We start from the raw sequence: 16,941 nt of genomic DNA on the forward strand, positions 1-16,941 counted from the left end.
ACATGTTGTGACGAACTTCCTATTGAACGCCCACATCAAAAGAAGTCACTGGCTGCCACTGGTGTTTTATTAACAGGATTTGAACTTGTATTTCTTCGGTGTTAACTAGGTTCTCACTGTTGACCACATATAAATGAAATATTAATGCGCATTGAGAAACTGACATTTTTAAAGGGCACCTTTTTCATTGCTAAAAACAACATTATTTTGTGTATTTGGTATAATACGATATGTTTGGGTGGTTTATGGTTAAAAACACATTATTTTCCACATACTGAACATTTTGTATCTCCAGATATTCCGACCTTCCTCAAACGCTCTGATTTTGTACAAAGCTCACCGATCTGAAAAGCACTGTGACCCTGATTGGCCAGCTTATCAGTACATTATGATTGGCCTGAATACCTCTGATGTCAGCCGGAAATGTGACGCTCCTTACCATGTTTAAAAGATTTGCTTACAATGCAGTGCTGACAGGAGTTAACTTACAAGCTGTATTTCAGAAGCAGAAGGAACCGTTGTTTCCACGTCAACAGGCCCAGGAAGGAAACCGTTGCCTACAATCTGTGTTTGTATTTGTTATAGTCCAAGAAAAGAGATATACGTTGGAACGATAACTCTCATCATAGTTTAGTTTGGGGGTTTTTACCTTTTGCATATTGTTAATATGTACTAACACACACCAAAGGAAGTGGAAGAATCGTGAATTGGACAATAGGTGCTCTTTAAATACCACTAGCATCTGAGCAAGTTTGACTTTTTCTATATATCAAGTAATAACTGTGACTTACACCATATACATAACATTTGAATGTCATATCAAATGTTTTTAATATAGACTGCTAAACTGTGCCCTTGACCAATGTCCTAATTGTCTATAAAGCTACAGTATGGTACAGTAGATGTCTCTTGAGGCACTCAACTGTTAAAAACAAAACAAAAAAAATGAATTCAATTGGCAGCACCTTAACATTTTTAGGTGTCATCAACTAAAGTAATTTTTTAAGTTGATCCAACTTTTTACGGTTGATCTTTCCTTTAGCATATTTGACAACTTTAATTAATATTGTATTTCGGTAGGTAGCCATGAAATAATTTGGATAATGTATAATCAGTTAGTAGTTATCAGAGTAATCATAATGTGGTATGTAATTTAAATACAGCACAAATTTACTCGACGACTATTTTCCACATGTGTATTTACTGTACATTCATTGTTATAATATTGCATATCTTGCTTTACTCTGCAGGTTCTGTCAATCTGTCCTAAAGACATGCGTGCCGACATCTGTGTACACCTGAACCGGCAGGTGTTTAATGAGCACCCTGCTTTTCGATTGGCCAGTGATGGCTGTCTGCGCTCTTTGGCGGTAGAGTTTCAGACCACACACTGTGCTCCAGGAGATCTTATCTTCCACGCAGGAGAGAGTGTGGACACTCTTTGCTTTGTGGTTTCTGGCTCGCTGGAGGTCATCCAGGATGATGAGGTTATAGCAATTTTAGGTGAGTTAGGTCATTCTTTCTCCTCTTAATATAGACTGGGGATGTTGTCACGTGGAAAGTGTAAAAATAATTCTGTAGCTATAGAACTGTAAGGTTTTCAATCAAAGGTGGATTATACACACATGCATCTTTTCTCCAGCAGTGGTTTAAGTTTGGTTTCAAACACCTTCCCTAAAATCTAAATTTGAACTCTAAAATCTTTTTTACCATCATCATGAGTGCCATAAAAATTTTAAATAGACAAAACCTCACTGCAAATATTAATTGTTCATGTGCACTACAGAAAATACTAAATTGGCTAAATAAAGTCCAAATTCGCAGAGCTAAAAGTAAAAAATTAATCCGTCAAGCCTGTCGAAGACAGTGTTTAGCTTTCAGTCCCACCGCTGACACACCTGAATAAAGTGCTGCCTATTCACAATCATACTTACATGCTCATTTTTACTCAACAACCTATTTTTCATCATCTATACATCATAATTATAAACAGTTGATGTTCTCTGGAGTGATACGTACTTGTTGGGGGAGTGGGCGGTAATGGCCAGAAATTCTGCGAGAGTAGAATTAGGAAAACAGTCCCGCACAGCGCTTTACTCTGCAGGTCCATGCCGAGGGCACAACCTGCAAATCTAAAACATCTCAAGCGTTGTAAGTGCAGAAAAAACAAACAACATACTAGCACAGTTTTCACAGTTTTTATGTCACCTCTGAGATGGCATAAAACCCCACATTGTGTTTCCTACATTGCCATTTGTTGCTCTGGCCACGCCGTCTCCTTATCGTGCTGTAATGAAACTGCTGGGACCGATTTTCTTTCATTGATTGTAGGGTCGTTTATTTCACAGGGATGTCCATTGGTAGTTCTGGTAGTCTCCAGTGCTGTAACAATGTTCAATGTGGGAAAATAGGTATATTTAAACATTAAAACAGGCCATGTAAAGGTCTAACCTCATAAATGTCTTATTGGAATTATAGGAAACTGATGTTTTTAGCATTTTTTCCTCCTGGCGTGGCTTAAGCGGCAGTCTAATTTGTAATAGTTTTATCTTTCCGATACCTCCGCAGCCAAGGGACAGTTAAGGTATTACCTCAGCAAATGCAGTTAAGGGACTAGAAAGCAATGCAATCTCCGAACAATAAAGACAGGACAGCTATTTGTGTTAACACGTGCACTGCAGTGTCCTGTCTCCGACTGAACATTATCTTTTGATCTCTTCATCTCTTGAGTTTTGCTGATGTACTGTTGCTACAAGGACCCCAGAGGACCTCACATTAGACCTTATGAGACAGGAAAATAAGGTCTCCTTCCTCTAATGGGGAATCAGATCAGATGCTCTTTTGCTTTAATGATTATGAAATGAAATAAGACGTGAGCACTGTGAGCTAATTAGCCCCAAGGCTTTTACCAGAACCCACCACTGAACCTGCTGGGTTTCTAATGATGCCCCTCATCAAAGCACTGAACACTGTGTACAGATTCACTCACAAGTGCCGTGTGAGTTACAAGTGTGCACAGTTATTGTGAAGATACCTGTGAAAAAAACATTTTTGCTAACATTTACGCTTCATTATCCAAAGTGATTTACAGTGCATTCAAAGCATACTGTACATTTTATCAGTATTTGTATTTGGGGATCAAACCCATGACCTTTTGCACCTCTAATACAACGCTCTACCAATTGAGCTACAGGAACACTGGCCAAACACTAAAACATGGGTTGGTTCAGCTAAAGATTCTTAAAACTATATTTTTTGAATATTTATACTCAAATGGGGCGCTTTTTATGAACATGAGGTCCATAAATGATCAAAGTCCGAAACTGAACCTCATTGAAACACCCGTGGTGAACCTGAATGCCACGTGCAGTGTATCTATACTTATCCTATTTAACACATCATAGAGATGTGTCTAGTTAGGGTCAACAAATTAAATGTGTTGTCCTTAACTAGACACAAAATGTTTTGTTTTAACACAACCGCTTTAAGAGTGTACCTGTACGTACAGGCCCGTATCCATGACAAATTGATGTTTATTCCAAATGTTGTTTCTTTTTGTATCACCTCTTGTCTGTTTCAGGTAAGGGTGACGTGTTTGGCGACGTGTTCTGGAAGGAATCCACATTGGCACATGCGTGCGCTAATGTGAGGGCACTGACGTACTGCGATCTGCATGTGATCAGAAGGGAAGCTTTACTCAAAGTGCTGGAGTTTTACACGGCCTTCGCCAACTCTTTCTCCCGCAACCTCTTTCTTACCTGCAACCTCCGCAAGCGGGTAAGCACCATATGTTCACTCCTGTCACCACAACATATTAACAAACATTGTTGCTTTTCCAATGAAGTGTTTGTGATATATAATGTTCAATCGTTTGAGAAAGTTGTGAACAGTCAAGAGTCTTAAAAATCATTAGTGATTTTACTTTATTTCAAATTCTACAATTTTCCTTATGGCAATTCATACGTATTTTACTAGGTGGCTATCTTATTCAATTGTCTGACCACATTTGTAAATTTTTCACAATTTGCCTTTGCCACTGTGACGTTGGGTTTAGGGATTGGGTTTGGTTATTGTTTTTTATGATAATCGTACATTTAGCCGACTCGTAAAATATGTACAAATTATCATGAGATCTTACTGTGCGTTCACACCAGATGCGGAAGAGGCGGTGAAACGGGCTATTCATGCATATTTGGACGCTTGAATATTTTGAGTTTACTAGCTTCATTCGCGTGTGAAATTCTAGTCATCTTAGACATTCAAGCGTAAAATTTGTGTCATGGGAGTGGCTTATATAGCTCAAATTGAGTACACTTACCAGATTGTTCGACCTCCTCACTCACTTTTTCCAAAGAAGATCCTTTTAATTCCTGTAAAAGTACGAAAATGTCTTGAGTAGCGATGATGATTGTCCTCCATTGTTGTTTTGTTTTTCTGCCTCCGCTCGCTTCCTGTAATCACGTCCCTACTAGACCAAGCTCCTGATTGGTTAACGCGGTGCGAAAATCTGCCAAAGTTCAGATTTTTCTGCACAATTTTCACTCATTCGTGCCATTTGCCCTTACCGCGCTGCAGGATTTTGTATTGCATTGATATAAATCACTTGCCGCCTCTTCTGCGTCTGGATTGAATGCACCATTAGGCAATACCCACCATCCCCTACATGTTCTGTGCATATCTTTCTCTACTGTACCGCTCAGATTGTTTATCTCCAAGATTTAAGATCACCTGAAAGTGGTTTTCTTCAGCCCTGCTGTGTATGGGTTCGCAGCTCTGCTGTGGCTTTCAGTCCTGACCTCATATTCCTTTAATTAATTAATTAATCCATTAATTCTGACAGACTTCCCATGTAGAGCACTGGGTCTCCTGGCTAAAGACAAACCTGCAGCACTTAAAACACAATTACTGTAAGAGATCTCAGATGCGCACTTTGCCATTGAGAGTTACATAATTAGCATGCATAGTGTAAAACTATATTTAGATATAAAGATTTGCTGTGTTGTCACTTTTGAACTATATTTAGATAACAACATGGCGAAAAAATTTTTTTATTCATTGTTACATCCCACGAGCTGGAGATCTTCCATTCATTTCTTTCAGCAGCAGGTAGTTTGAATGAATTAAAGGTACAGTATGTAGACTGACAGGAATCATTAAACTACAATAGTCAATGTATGAACCACATGCTTTATTAGTATATATACTTTTCTCCTGATGTAATGGTTTTTACTGTTGATTATGGTAACTTTGAGCATAGACACCACAAACGTTGCTGCTGGGAATCCACTTTTACAGGCCACAGTGGTGGAAATAGTGTGCGGTGTTTTAAGGGCAGACTGTTAGTTTCAATGGCAGTAGAATGACAGAGGCCGCCCCAATTGCCCTGCTGTGCCCAGTCAACTGGGTAACAGTGTTGATGAGATGGCTTTACTGAAGAGAAACTATGTCCCACAGAGCAAATTCTGAATAAAGCATGAGTCAAATCAGCAGGCTGCAATACACACATTTATCATGCATACTAAATTAGTGTGGCCACCTACTAATATTATAAACACCTATTGCTATCTTATCTTCACCGTGACATTCTACACCCCACACACTTTAGGACACAGCTTTAAAGATTTGATGACCAAATTCAAAGGCTGATTCTTTCTAAGAAGCTTGTATTGACAGAATTTGTATAAAGTATAAATTAGTGTTCGTCCTGGAAGAATATGTATGGTGCTCGCGACACAAAGGTTATGTGTTCATTCCCAAAATGTATTTTCTATGGCAATAAATACATTTTGAAGCATTTTTATTTTAACGAGTGTAGTCCTGGCACTTGCTGTAAAGGTTTCTGTAGCTGTATCTCATTATTGCTTATCTCCATTGTTAATGTCTGTAGGGCTCACTGTGATTTGGAGATTTTGGCTTTTCCAACTTTCATTAGATAGAGAGGATACTCTGGAGAGTGTTCCCAATATGTCCTCTGTGAGGACCGACTTGTCTTAAAGGAAGGGTTCATCTTAATATGACAATTCTGTCATAATTGACCCACAGATGTATATGATTTCATTTATGTCTTTCAAAGTGAAGTGATAGGTTTGTAAAAGAAAACAATTCATATGACTAAAGTAAGTTCAGATCAGCATGGTCAATTCAGATATGGCTGCATGTTAATAACATTGAATCTCATTGGTTCTTGTGTGTCTTGTAACAAAATGCGCATGACAACTACGGTAGTCAAAAAACATTACACAATATATGAGGATATTTGAATTATGAGAGAAATTTCATTCCTTTTATAAGACTTATCTTGCCTTGTCTTCTGAATTTTGTGTTATTCTAAGTAACCCCTGTGTTTTTGTGAATTCTGGTGGTCAGAGTAGATGGAATTAAATGAAAATTGTACGTGAAAGACGGCCTTGTTGGCCATGTAGTTATAAATATTCTTGTTTGGTCTCGGTGTGTCTATCCACGTGTGCTGGAGCCATGTGCTCAATCGTTATTCCCCTTTGCTAGATCAGCAGAGAATTCAATCCAATCTTAAACGAATACTTCACCATCACACGCACGCTAGGCTCACAACTGTTTGTCTTTGACTGCTGATTAGTGTCAGATCAGTCTCTTTTTTTTTTGACTGAGCTGATTCATCTCAGCGGCAAATGCAAAAAGGAAGCAGAATCCTCCACACCTGCCATGCTTTCATTCTAACAAGATTTACAAGGCCTTCAGAAGGCTACAAACCCCTGCCAATAAGGTGGGCGAAGCAACTTTATCACCCCCTCCATTACCAGCAGTGAGCACAGGCAGAGAGATGCTCTCTCAGCAACAAGAGAAAGATTCATCGAGAAATCATAAGCACACAGGGTATCCACACGGATAATAAGCCATGCTTAATAGAACAGCTCGTTTCTTTGTTTGTTTTATTGGCCTGCACCACCATGTGCATCTGTTCCCCTGTAAAACCTTCCTGAAAAATTGAAGAGTAAGGCAGTTTTGTAAGCAAAGTGATTTATACCGCGGGTAAAATAAGTATTGAACACATCACCATTTTTTAACTAAATATATTTCTAAAGGTCCTATTGACGTGATTTTCACCAGATGTCGGTACCAACCCATGCAATCCACACATGCAAAATCAAAACTGAATCACACTATAGGTGTTCATAAATTAAGTTACGTGTAATCATGTAAAATGACACCTATGCAAAATATTAGACCACTGAAGAAAAGGAGGTGCAAAAAGGCATGGAAAGCCAAGACAGTCAGTAATAAAAAAGCACTCTTTCCCCTTGTCAGTGCAAATAATAACAGCTGCTTCAGTCCAACTGATGGCCCATTAAATAATGTCTCATTACCAAGGTGTCACACAAGAAACATTTCATGATGGGTAAACCCTAACCCAAACACACAGCCAGGGAAACTCTCAATTGGTTTCAAAGAAAGCAAATAAAGCTGCTAGAACGACCCAGCCAATCACCTGACTTGAATCCAAGTGAAAATCTATGGATCAGAGTTCATAGAAGAGGCCCACAAACCTTCTTTATAGGAGGCATCTTGAGCTTTCATTAACAACAAAAGCTTTTGTACATTTAATACATTTCAGTAAGGGTGCAATACTTTTTCCATCTGTCATTTTACATTATTACACATAACTTAATTTATGGACATGTATGGTTGAGTGTTAACATGAGTGTTTCCCCAATTATTATTACATATTTGGGTCTTTAGTGACCTAGGATGTTTATCTAACAAGATTGGATCTCTTAACTTAACTTAAATATTACAAAACTATCTGATTATTTCATTAACAATTCCAGAAAGATAATTTAAAGCATGTTTTGTTATACGTTGACATTTAAGTTTGCATCACACACATGTTAAAAATGTACAGGGTTGAAGTTCCCCACTAATAAATTCAGTCACCATAATAGCCAGAGCACTGCCAACATAGTAGAATAGTGGTTTGTGGTCTCCCAAAAGAAAGCCAAGACACATTTTCTCCATTTTTCCTTGGTAAATAATGAATTGGAGCAGTAATCTTTTGGCCAGAGGGCAGAGCAACTGTGGTGTGAAATATTTTAAAAGTTTCTGTGAACTAGACAGAAAATAGATCAGAAAGGCCAACTTGACAATGAGGATGGCAGACCTTGTGTTGCAGTATGGTGTGTTTTTTTAACAAGTTTGGAAAGCAAATACAAAAGTTTGGAAAGTGAAATGTGTGTGTGGGCTATAGAGGCTTTAAGATGTATTTTGTGAATTACTCTATTTTCATTACATTTGTGCTGTTACGGAAGTCATCCATTTGGACTTTGCAGTTACCGTTGACAGTCAGGTCTCTAAGTATAGGACATACATTGATTAAGTCTAGCTTTTTGGCTCATGGAGCAAAGGCCAAGATAGGTATTGATCCCCAAACCGTGTCTTTAATTTTATGACTTGCAAAATGCCATCTATGTTGTCAATATATTCTTGACAGGTACTATAACATTATAGGTTAGTGAAAAGATGTGCGTTTAAATGCATTGAAATGGATGTGGTCTGCTGAAAAAGGGACCATCACTGTCTTTACTTTGTAGTAGTAGGTAATAATCTGCTGATTGGATGACTGTGATTGGGAAATGCTGAGTGGGGCGTTCCCGCGCGGGTGATGCCTCAGCATTGGGATGGGGAAGCGGAGATCTCTTGGCAGCTTCTCAGCATCCCACTGTTCTTAAAGTAGCAAAGCAAAGGAGAGTTGGATAGGTGGGGGCGAAGGCATGATAAATGCCTGCCAGATCCCATTAATCTTGGATTTTGCTGTGTTGGACGACTTAGTGCACTTTTGTTTCAATTTCCCTCATGCTTTTTGCCCTTTACCTCAATTCTGCAGTGCAGAAAATCATTTGAATGTTTCAAAACTCACTGGCACATGTGTTTCTCCAAGCAGTGAGAGAAATTAAAAAGACTCTTGTCTCATTTTTATATTTAAATTTATGCATTTGACAGACACTTTTATCCAAAGCCATTACTGTGCATTTAAAGGTATTTTGTATACATTTTATCAGTATTTGTGTTCCCTGTGGGACTTTGCAACTTGCAATTATGATTCATTTTCGACTTAATATGCAATTAAAAATTAGTAGCTTGGAGCAGAAGTGTTTACCTTCCTAACACACTTTCCTGTAATTGTCAAGTGAACCTGAAAAATGTCTAAATATGCACACAGTGGGTCCAATGAGTGGAACTGTATTTATAATACAGTAAGTGAAAAATACACTGGTGACTTATTACTATAAGGTCTATTATCTTATTAGATATCCACAATTCTTGTTTATCTTTGGCTGTCTAAATGGATATGCTTTTTAAAACCTATTCTGGTTAAATGAAATCAATGGCAGCTGCAGAGCAAATAGAGACTAAAACTGAGAAATATAGACTAAAGACTTTCATCAGATTTTGCTGCTACACCTCTGCAGGGATAATGTACGTTATTTAAATCATTTCAAACCAGTCACAGAAAAAAGCCCCAGGAGTTGATTATCATATAATATACAAAAACACAGTTTCTGCACCTGGGAAAAATACACCATGTAACCTTTTCAATCTATGTCATAATACAAAGCAGAAAGCAAAGGGGGGTCTATCTATTTTAGTGTCAACATTTACTGATACTCTTATATTTCTGAATGCACCATAGAATAGTTTTCTTTGAAGAAAAAGTTCATATAAAAGTCTGCAAGGAATATTATAATAAAAAAAAACTTTCTTGACTTTTTAATTCCTTCCTTCATGTCTATGTATAGTACAGTGTCTCTCAAGCTGATTGATTATGTAATACCACTTTACATTTAAATACGAACTGAACTAAAGGAGACCATGTCAAGATTTGAACAAATGTAAAAGTAAACTTTGCCAACTGAATATTGGAACAATGAAACCCATGTTTTGATTGGTAGCGACAGTCAGGATCATTTCATGACGTCAAATACAAAATGACTTTGCCACTTAACTTTACAATTGTAGCTGTAGGTCATAATAAGCTGCTTGCACAAATGACCTTTGGGATTGTTTATAGAGGAGGACAGGAATCAAGATGTACATGACGTTAACCTGGCTTATGGTGCAAATATACCAGGCCTTAATCTCAAATGTCCCTTTTTTAGGATTTCATTTAAGACCTTTGAAGCTACAATGGCCAACGTTTTGGTTAGATTTTACATGATAAGTTCACAACAATTGATATTTTTCAAAGCCTCAAAAAAGTCACAATTATATTTTAGTTGTTATGTTTTCTGAAGGGTTTCTAACTTTTTTTTAGCATTATCTTCTATGACCTATTTGAATAAATAAAGTATCTCTAGGCTTGTTAGGAAGAATCATTCATTAATTTTGGACTTCCTGAGGTTGATTTTATATATTAAGGCTTCTTTCTATAATGCACCTCTTCCTTGTAGACTTGAAGGGTTTTGTAACCGTTTCCATTTCTGCTGTCTGTCACTCAGTCAGTCACTGTAAGGACATGTTGTGTGTCATGGGATTTTTGTCATTATTGATGGAAGTGTCATCTCATTCTCTTCATATATTTCTCAAAGTCACGCACCATCCATTGAGAATACAGTGCATTCAGAAAGTATTCAGACCCCCTTCACTTTTTTCAGTTTTGTTATGTTGCAGCCTAATACCACAATTCATTTTGTTTCCCACTGTGTACCCCATAATGAAAGAGTAAAAACAGAATTTTAGAAATGTAAATTGTAATGTTATGTAAATTTATTAAAAAGAAAAAGTAAAGTACTTTTTCAGTACTTAGTTTCACACCGCAAGCGTGAGCAGCGTGTAAGCAGCGCGTGTTTTTTTCTGCCGCCCATGTTAACAAGTAAGAGCATGCACACCGCACACATGGCAGGAGCGTCGCTGAAGCAGCAGTGCTGCGATCATTTTGGCGTTGGCTCTATTTTTGCAGCGCTGCTCACGCTCAATTAAAGTGACAGTGCATTTTTTATGGTTTAAAGGGTCGTGGATTGACACGAAAAAGTTTAATTATACCATAAAATCATGAAATGATTTCATCACAACCTTTCCATTCAGCTTGGTTCCTCCATTACAGCATGAAACCTGGGAGTGGTCATTGATGATCAGCTTAGCTTCACGGAGCATGTTGCCAGCACCGCCCGCTCTTGTAGATTCATCCTCTACAATATTAGGAAAATTAGACCTTTCCTAAATGAGCATGGTCCAAGCTCTTGTCCTGTCCAGGCTGGACTACTGCAATGCACTAGTGGCTGGACTTCCAGCCTTCACAACCAAACCGCTGCAGATGATTCAGAACGCAGTGGCAAGAGTGGTCTTCAATGAGCCTAAGAGGGGGCACATCACTTCTCTCTTTGTCAGGTTACACTAGCTTCCTATAGCAGCTCGCATCAAATTTAAAGCTCTGCTCCTGGCCTTTAAAACCACCACTGGGTCAGCACCCCCTTACTTGCTTATACAGCCGTACGTAGTGGTGGCTCGTGACTGCTCTTCCGAGGATGCGCCAATTCAAAATAAGTGTTCGGATTTTCACGTGTGTGGTTCCCTTTTCCAAAATATAAGTCATGCGTGTGGAAAGATCCTGTGTGCATCACGTGTTTTGTCAAAATAAGTGCCTGCTGGAGACGCGTCAAAACCGTTTATGATAAAAGAGACGCTCACGTTCCCTAAATACACGAAAGACACTCCCTTAACAGTAAACTCTGATTACGCATGAGATTATGCGAGTATCTGGCAAACGCGAGCGTCTCTTTTCAAGTTCAAGGCAGCAGGGGCTTATTTTGGCATGTCACGTGATGCACACACGATCTCTCAAAGCGCAGAACAGATATTTTGAAATGACGAACCACACACATGACAAGCTACATACATGTTGTGATGAACTTCGCATCGTGCGCTTCAAAAAAAGAAGTCACCAGCTGTCACTGGTACCCTCTCGATCCCTGCGCTCTGTCACTGAGTGACGGCTTGTGGTGCCATCTCAAAAAGGGAAAAAACATTATTGCATACTTTCTCTGGAGCTGTTCCTCAACTGTTGAACGATCTGCTGACTCTGTAGCCGTCTTTAAGGTTCGGCTAAAAACCCATCTCTTCCGCCATTAGCTCACTTCCTAATATAGGTGTTAGTATCTTTTTCTAATTTTCCCTTTTCTTTATCTCTATCTGTACATTCTTTAAAAAAAACTACTAAACTACCCTTGGCTATGTATACTGTGTTGGACTTGATGAGACTATTTCCAGTGCACTTATGTATGGCTGTTCTTGTGTTGCAATAATTGCTTCTATTGTTTACCTCATTTGTAAGTCACTTTGGACAAAAGCATGTAATGTAATGTAAATTACTAAACATGATTTTAGATGGGTTTTCACAGACTTATCAGATGTTAAAAACTAGGACAAAGTCATTACAGGAGTATTTGTGCCATTTCCCCCCAAATGCCTAAAAATATTTAGAATATGCATATGTATTTAAATTCAAAATGTTTTATGGATATGTTTATTTAAGTTAAGTGTGCGTGTATATGTATGTACAGTAGAGCTGTTCCTACAGTTAAAGGAATAGTCCATTTTCTTAAAAGAAAAATCCAGATAATTTACTCAGCACCATGTCTTCCAAAATGTTGATGTCTTTCTTTGTTCAGTCGAGAAGAAATGATGTTTTTTGAGGAAAACATTGCAGGATTTTTCTCATTTTAATGGACTTTAATGGACACCAACACTTAACTCAAAACTAAACAGTTTTTTTCAACGGAGTTTCAAAGGACTCTAAACGATCCCAAACGAGGCATAAGGGTCTTATCTAGCAAAACGATTGTCATTTTTGACAAGAAAAATAACAAATATACACTTTTAAACCACAATTTCTCGTCTAGATCCAGTCCTGAAAGCGTCAGCGTGACTTCACGCAATACGTCATTACGTCAAGAGGTCACAGAGGACGAACACGAAACTCCGCCCCTGTGTTTACAAGTGTGTTGGAAGAGGACCGTTCCTACGTTGTTGTATGTCAACTGATACTAATTAATGTCTTTGTGTCAGTTTATTGTTTACAATGGTCCGCAAATGTGCGTTTTATATATGTAACACGTGATCTCCCTACGTCACTACGCATATACGTTAGGTCGCGCTGGACCAGATCTAGACGAGAAATTGTGGTTTAAAAGTGTATATTTGTTATTTTTATTGTCAAAAATGAAAATCGTTTCGCTAGATAAGACCCTTATGCCTTGTTTGGGATCGTTTATAGTCCTTTAAAACTCCATTGAAAAAAAACTGTTACGTGTTAAGTGTTGGTGTCCATTAAAGTCCATTAAAATGAGAAAAATCATGCAATGTTTTCCTCAAAAAACATAATTTCTTCTCGACTGAACAAAGAAAGACATCAACATTTTGGATGACATGGTGGTGAGTAAATTATCTGGATTTTTCTTTTAAGAAAATTGACTATTCCTTTAAGTGAAATTGCATGGTAGACAGATTCTGCTATTCAGACAAGCTGAAGCAATACTCTCTAATACTACAACTCATTAGTTTGAAGTACATTCATTCTGTCCACAAGTGAACTCCTCGTAGCTGCATTAAATAAAACAAGAAGAGTAACCCGGCATGCCTGTGCATTTATTCCAATTATACCATCCGTCTCTGTTAAAAAAGAAAAAGTCACTTCACACAGGTGAAAAATGTTAGAATAATAACCGTGGCTCCACAGGGTGCAGATGAAATATTGGATTCTTCATTAAAACTCCCAGTGGATGCTAAGAGATCATTATATATCCTTAATCAGTTTTCCTCTGCAGAGCAGATTCAGACTGTTGACACCATCTATTTTCTTACTGTCTCTGCTTTTATTTACCAGATAGCTTGAGCTGTGTGATAATCGTCATTATCCAATAAGAGGCTGCACGGAGGGAATTGAACAGCGTGTGTAACTGAGGCTAAAGAGTCAATTCGTTATAATCCGCTGTAATGGCACTTCACATGTGCTGGATCGTATTCATCTCCTAGGGCACATATGAAACATGACATCATACATTCATATATCATTTCTATTGTATTTAAATCAATGTGATTTAACGTTGAAGAGAAATTTAGCTATAATAAGTAGCTGGTCAAGCGTTAAATGAGGTTTAAAGTGTACTCAAACTGTTATTCAATTTGTTAAGTAATTTTGTATGGATAATGATTAATAAACAGTCACTAAAGTCAATTTTAATAAGACAGAGAATCCATCTTTTCCAGTGTAAATTTAAGATGAAAATGCAAATAAGATGTTATAAGAATGCATTAATGGCTATTTAAGCGAAACTGTAAAAGCCCAACCAGCGATGTGCTGTTTATTATTTTGAACAACCGCCTACGTTTCCAGTCATTTCGCAGAGACAATTAGTGTCCATCACAGCATGCACTTCCCATTTATTCTCTTGTAGTGCTCTCTATTTGTACCCAAACGCTTATTTTTCTTTATTTGCCAGACAGTACCTTCATCACACCCGTCTCGTTCCCGTGCTAAGCTGCATTTAAATAATATGAAACGGCAGAAGGGGGTTGGATTCATTATTTACCAGAGTCCTCCTGGGAGATTTGAAGTGACATGCGACGCAGCACTTCAGGGTGCTGAAAGGAAGCACACGGATAAATAAAGGGCACGTGACAGAGTCTGTTCTATTTTTAACACAACAGACCGATGTTTGCCCTGAGGAAGATCGTTTTATTGAAGTCAGCATGGTCACTGTTATGTTATCTCACACAACTGTAGTAATGCAGTTGTTTTCTACGAGCTTAGTATAATGTGGGAGTAAGTAACACAATGGTGAGTAAATGAAAAAAATTGGGGAGGGGGGTGAAGTGTCCCTTTAAGAAAGAGTGGAACAAAATCAGAATACAAATGAGACTGCTCTTTAAGTGTGATGAAATCCTACTAAAAATAGCAAGCCATGTGGCCACCTGTCCTCAGTAGTAGGCTATGTCAGGTGGGGTCATGCAGACCTCCCTGAGGTGCTCAGCAAAGGGTTTTGGTGGTTAATTAACTCTCTCTAATGAACGCATATGTGATCAAAGCCACTGGCATGCCAAAAGAGACCCAGTAGGGAAGGAGCGGTGTATGGAGGGGCAGTATTATTTTTGCCCTACGTGTCTGAAACAGTTTCATAATGTGTGTTAGCCTGCAGTTATTGGCAGTTTAAATGCTAAAACGTTTTACACCATTGTCGGCTGTAGGTTCTCTGTCTACATGGCACAGCTTTGTGTTCGCTGCAGTCTTTTAAACCGAGGCATGACTCTAGAACCCACCTAAAAAGTGTCACAGCTGCCCTCATAAATAAGGACTTTTATCAAAACAGAAACCAGCCTGCACAGGAGGTGTTTGTTAATTCAAAAGAAAAAGCAAAGAAGCAGTGGATGACCCACCATGCAGATTAGCGGTGTAAGAAAATATTGGTACATGTGAGTATTGTGGTAGTTAGTTTGACAATACTGTATTGATTCTCAAAGCGATATTGTTTTTTTTTAAAGAACTGAGATTCACGGCAGTTGTTTTGTTTGAAGTTTACCCCAACCGCTAAAATGCTATCTCTGAACAGTGTCAGGATGTACTAGCAAAGGGGTGCACCACAATTTTTTTGTTAAGGTTTGCATATGGTGGTGTGTTTTCAATTACAGCTTTTCTAAAATTATATCCTATTATATTCCTAAAATATGAAATATCTTAATATACAGCCTCGCTTTACAGTATCGCAACATTTTGCATCGCAACTATGGTTGTATCAATTAATCGTCTGAAATCGATTCTGAATCGCAAGGCTGCGGTTCTGTGTTTCATGCATGTTTTGCGTATACTACGGCATTTGGTCAGTAAGTCCTTATCAGTCTAAAATCATTATCGGAGTCGTTTATAACGTGCATTTAAAAAAGAAACACTCATTAAACAAAATCATTCAAAATATTCTTTATTATCATGAAAATACCTGAAACAATTTGAAGAACAACGATATAAATATTCCTGTAGACATTTCCTGGAATAGCGTTTGTAATGCTACTTCTTCTGTGGCACAAAGGGAGTTTCTGCATGAGAGCGCCCTCTGGCTTTGGGATGTGCAGGGATTTCACCATAATTCATTAAAATTCATTAATAAAAAAACGCATTTGCACAATTAAATCGTTACAGCCGTATCCGCAACCCATGTATTGTGCCGCGTATCGAATCGAGAGACTCTTGCCAATACATAGCCCTAATGCAGACAAAGATATTTTCGCTGCCCGATGAAACTCACGTATGTCCAAAACGGTTACTTTTCAGGAAGTGAAAAAAACACTGTATTTCAAAAGCAGTTGAGTGTAGCATTGTCATACTTGGTACGGCATCTTTACATGTAACCATATTCTTGCCAGTGTAATGATATAATCCACATTTGAACAAAATTGAGTTTAAATGGACATACGTGCATATTTTACAGTAACAGTGGTCGATACGCGTTCTTCCGATCATTAATTAGAATGGCCAAGTCGCGTTTCATATTGACAGATGAATATGCTCAGTTTTTTTAAATAGCCTACGTCTTAGTTTATTAAATAAGCTTAGTTTATTTAATATTTATTATACATTTATTAAATGTCTCTTGCAAACTATGAAGGGACAATGAATTAATACACTGACATGGTAATGCTAGACAGTAGGGGCGTCAATTTGTGTTGAAAAGTGGTGGGGACAAAAGATCACATAAAAAATGTTACTAGAGGATGGGAAAAATATTTAATAACGGCGCATCAAAAATGGGCATAGCGTTGGCCAGTCAACAACAAGAAAATACTCATCGCATAAAACCCTCAACAATGTCGACTGCACACATGCTCAACCGAACAGTGCCAAAGCACCATACCATAGAAAACAGCAGAGCGTTTAGTCAATGATTACAATGAATTACATTACATATGTAAAAGAAAACACAC

General features: G+C 38.0%; 1 protein-coding gene across 4 annotated transcripts in view; it reads left to right on the top strand.

Moving 5' to 3' along the window:
- The window catches only part of kcnh5a (potassium voltage-gated channel, subfamily H (eag-related), member 5a), a 105,559-nt gene that overhangs the window by 84,108 nt on the left and 4,510 nt on the right, over positions 1 to 16,941 (top strand). For all 4 annotated transcript variants that reach the window (XM_065257210.1, XM_065257212.1, XM_065257208.1 and 1 more), the window contains 2 exons: positions 1,251 to 1,503; positions 3,581 to 3,777. In XM_065257210.1, the coding sequence (XP_065113282.1) occupies positions 1,251 to 1,503; positions 3,581 to 3,777 (450 nt within the window). The remainder of the gene's footprint in view (positions 1 to 1,250; positions 1,504 to 3,580; positions 3,778 to 16,941) is intronic.

Source organism: Paramisgurnus dabryanus, chromosome 12 (assembly GCF_030506205.2).
Source record: "Paramisgurnus dabryanus chromosome 12, PD_genome_1.1, whole genome shotgun sequence".
NCBI lineage: Eukaryota > Metazoa > Chordata > Actinopteri > Cypriniformes > Cobitidae > Paramisgurnus > Paramisgurnus dabryanus.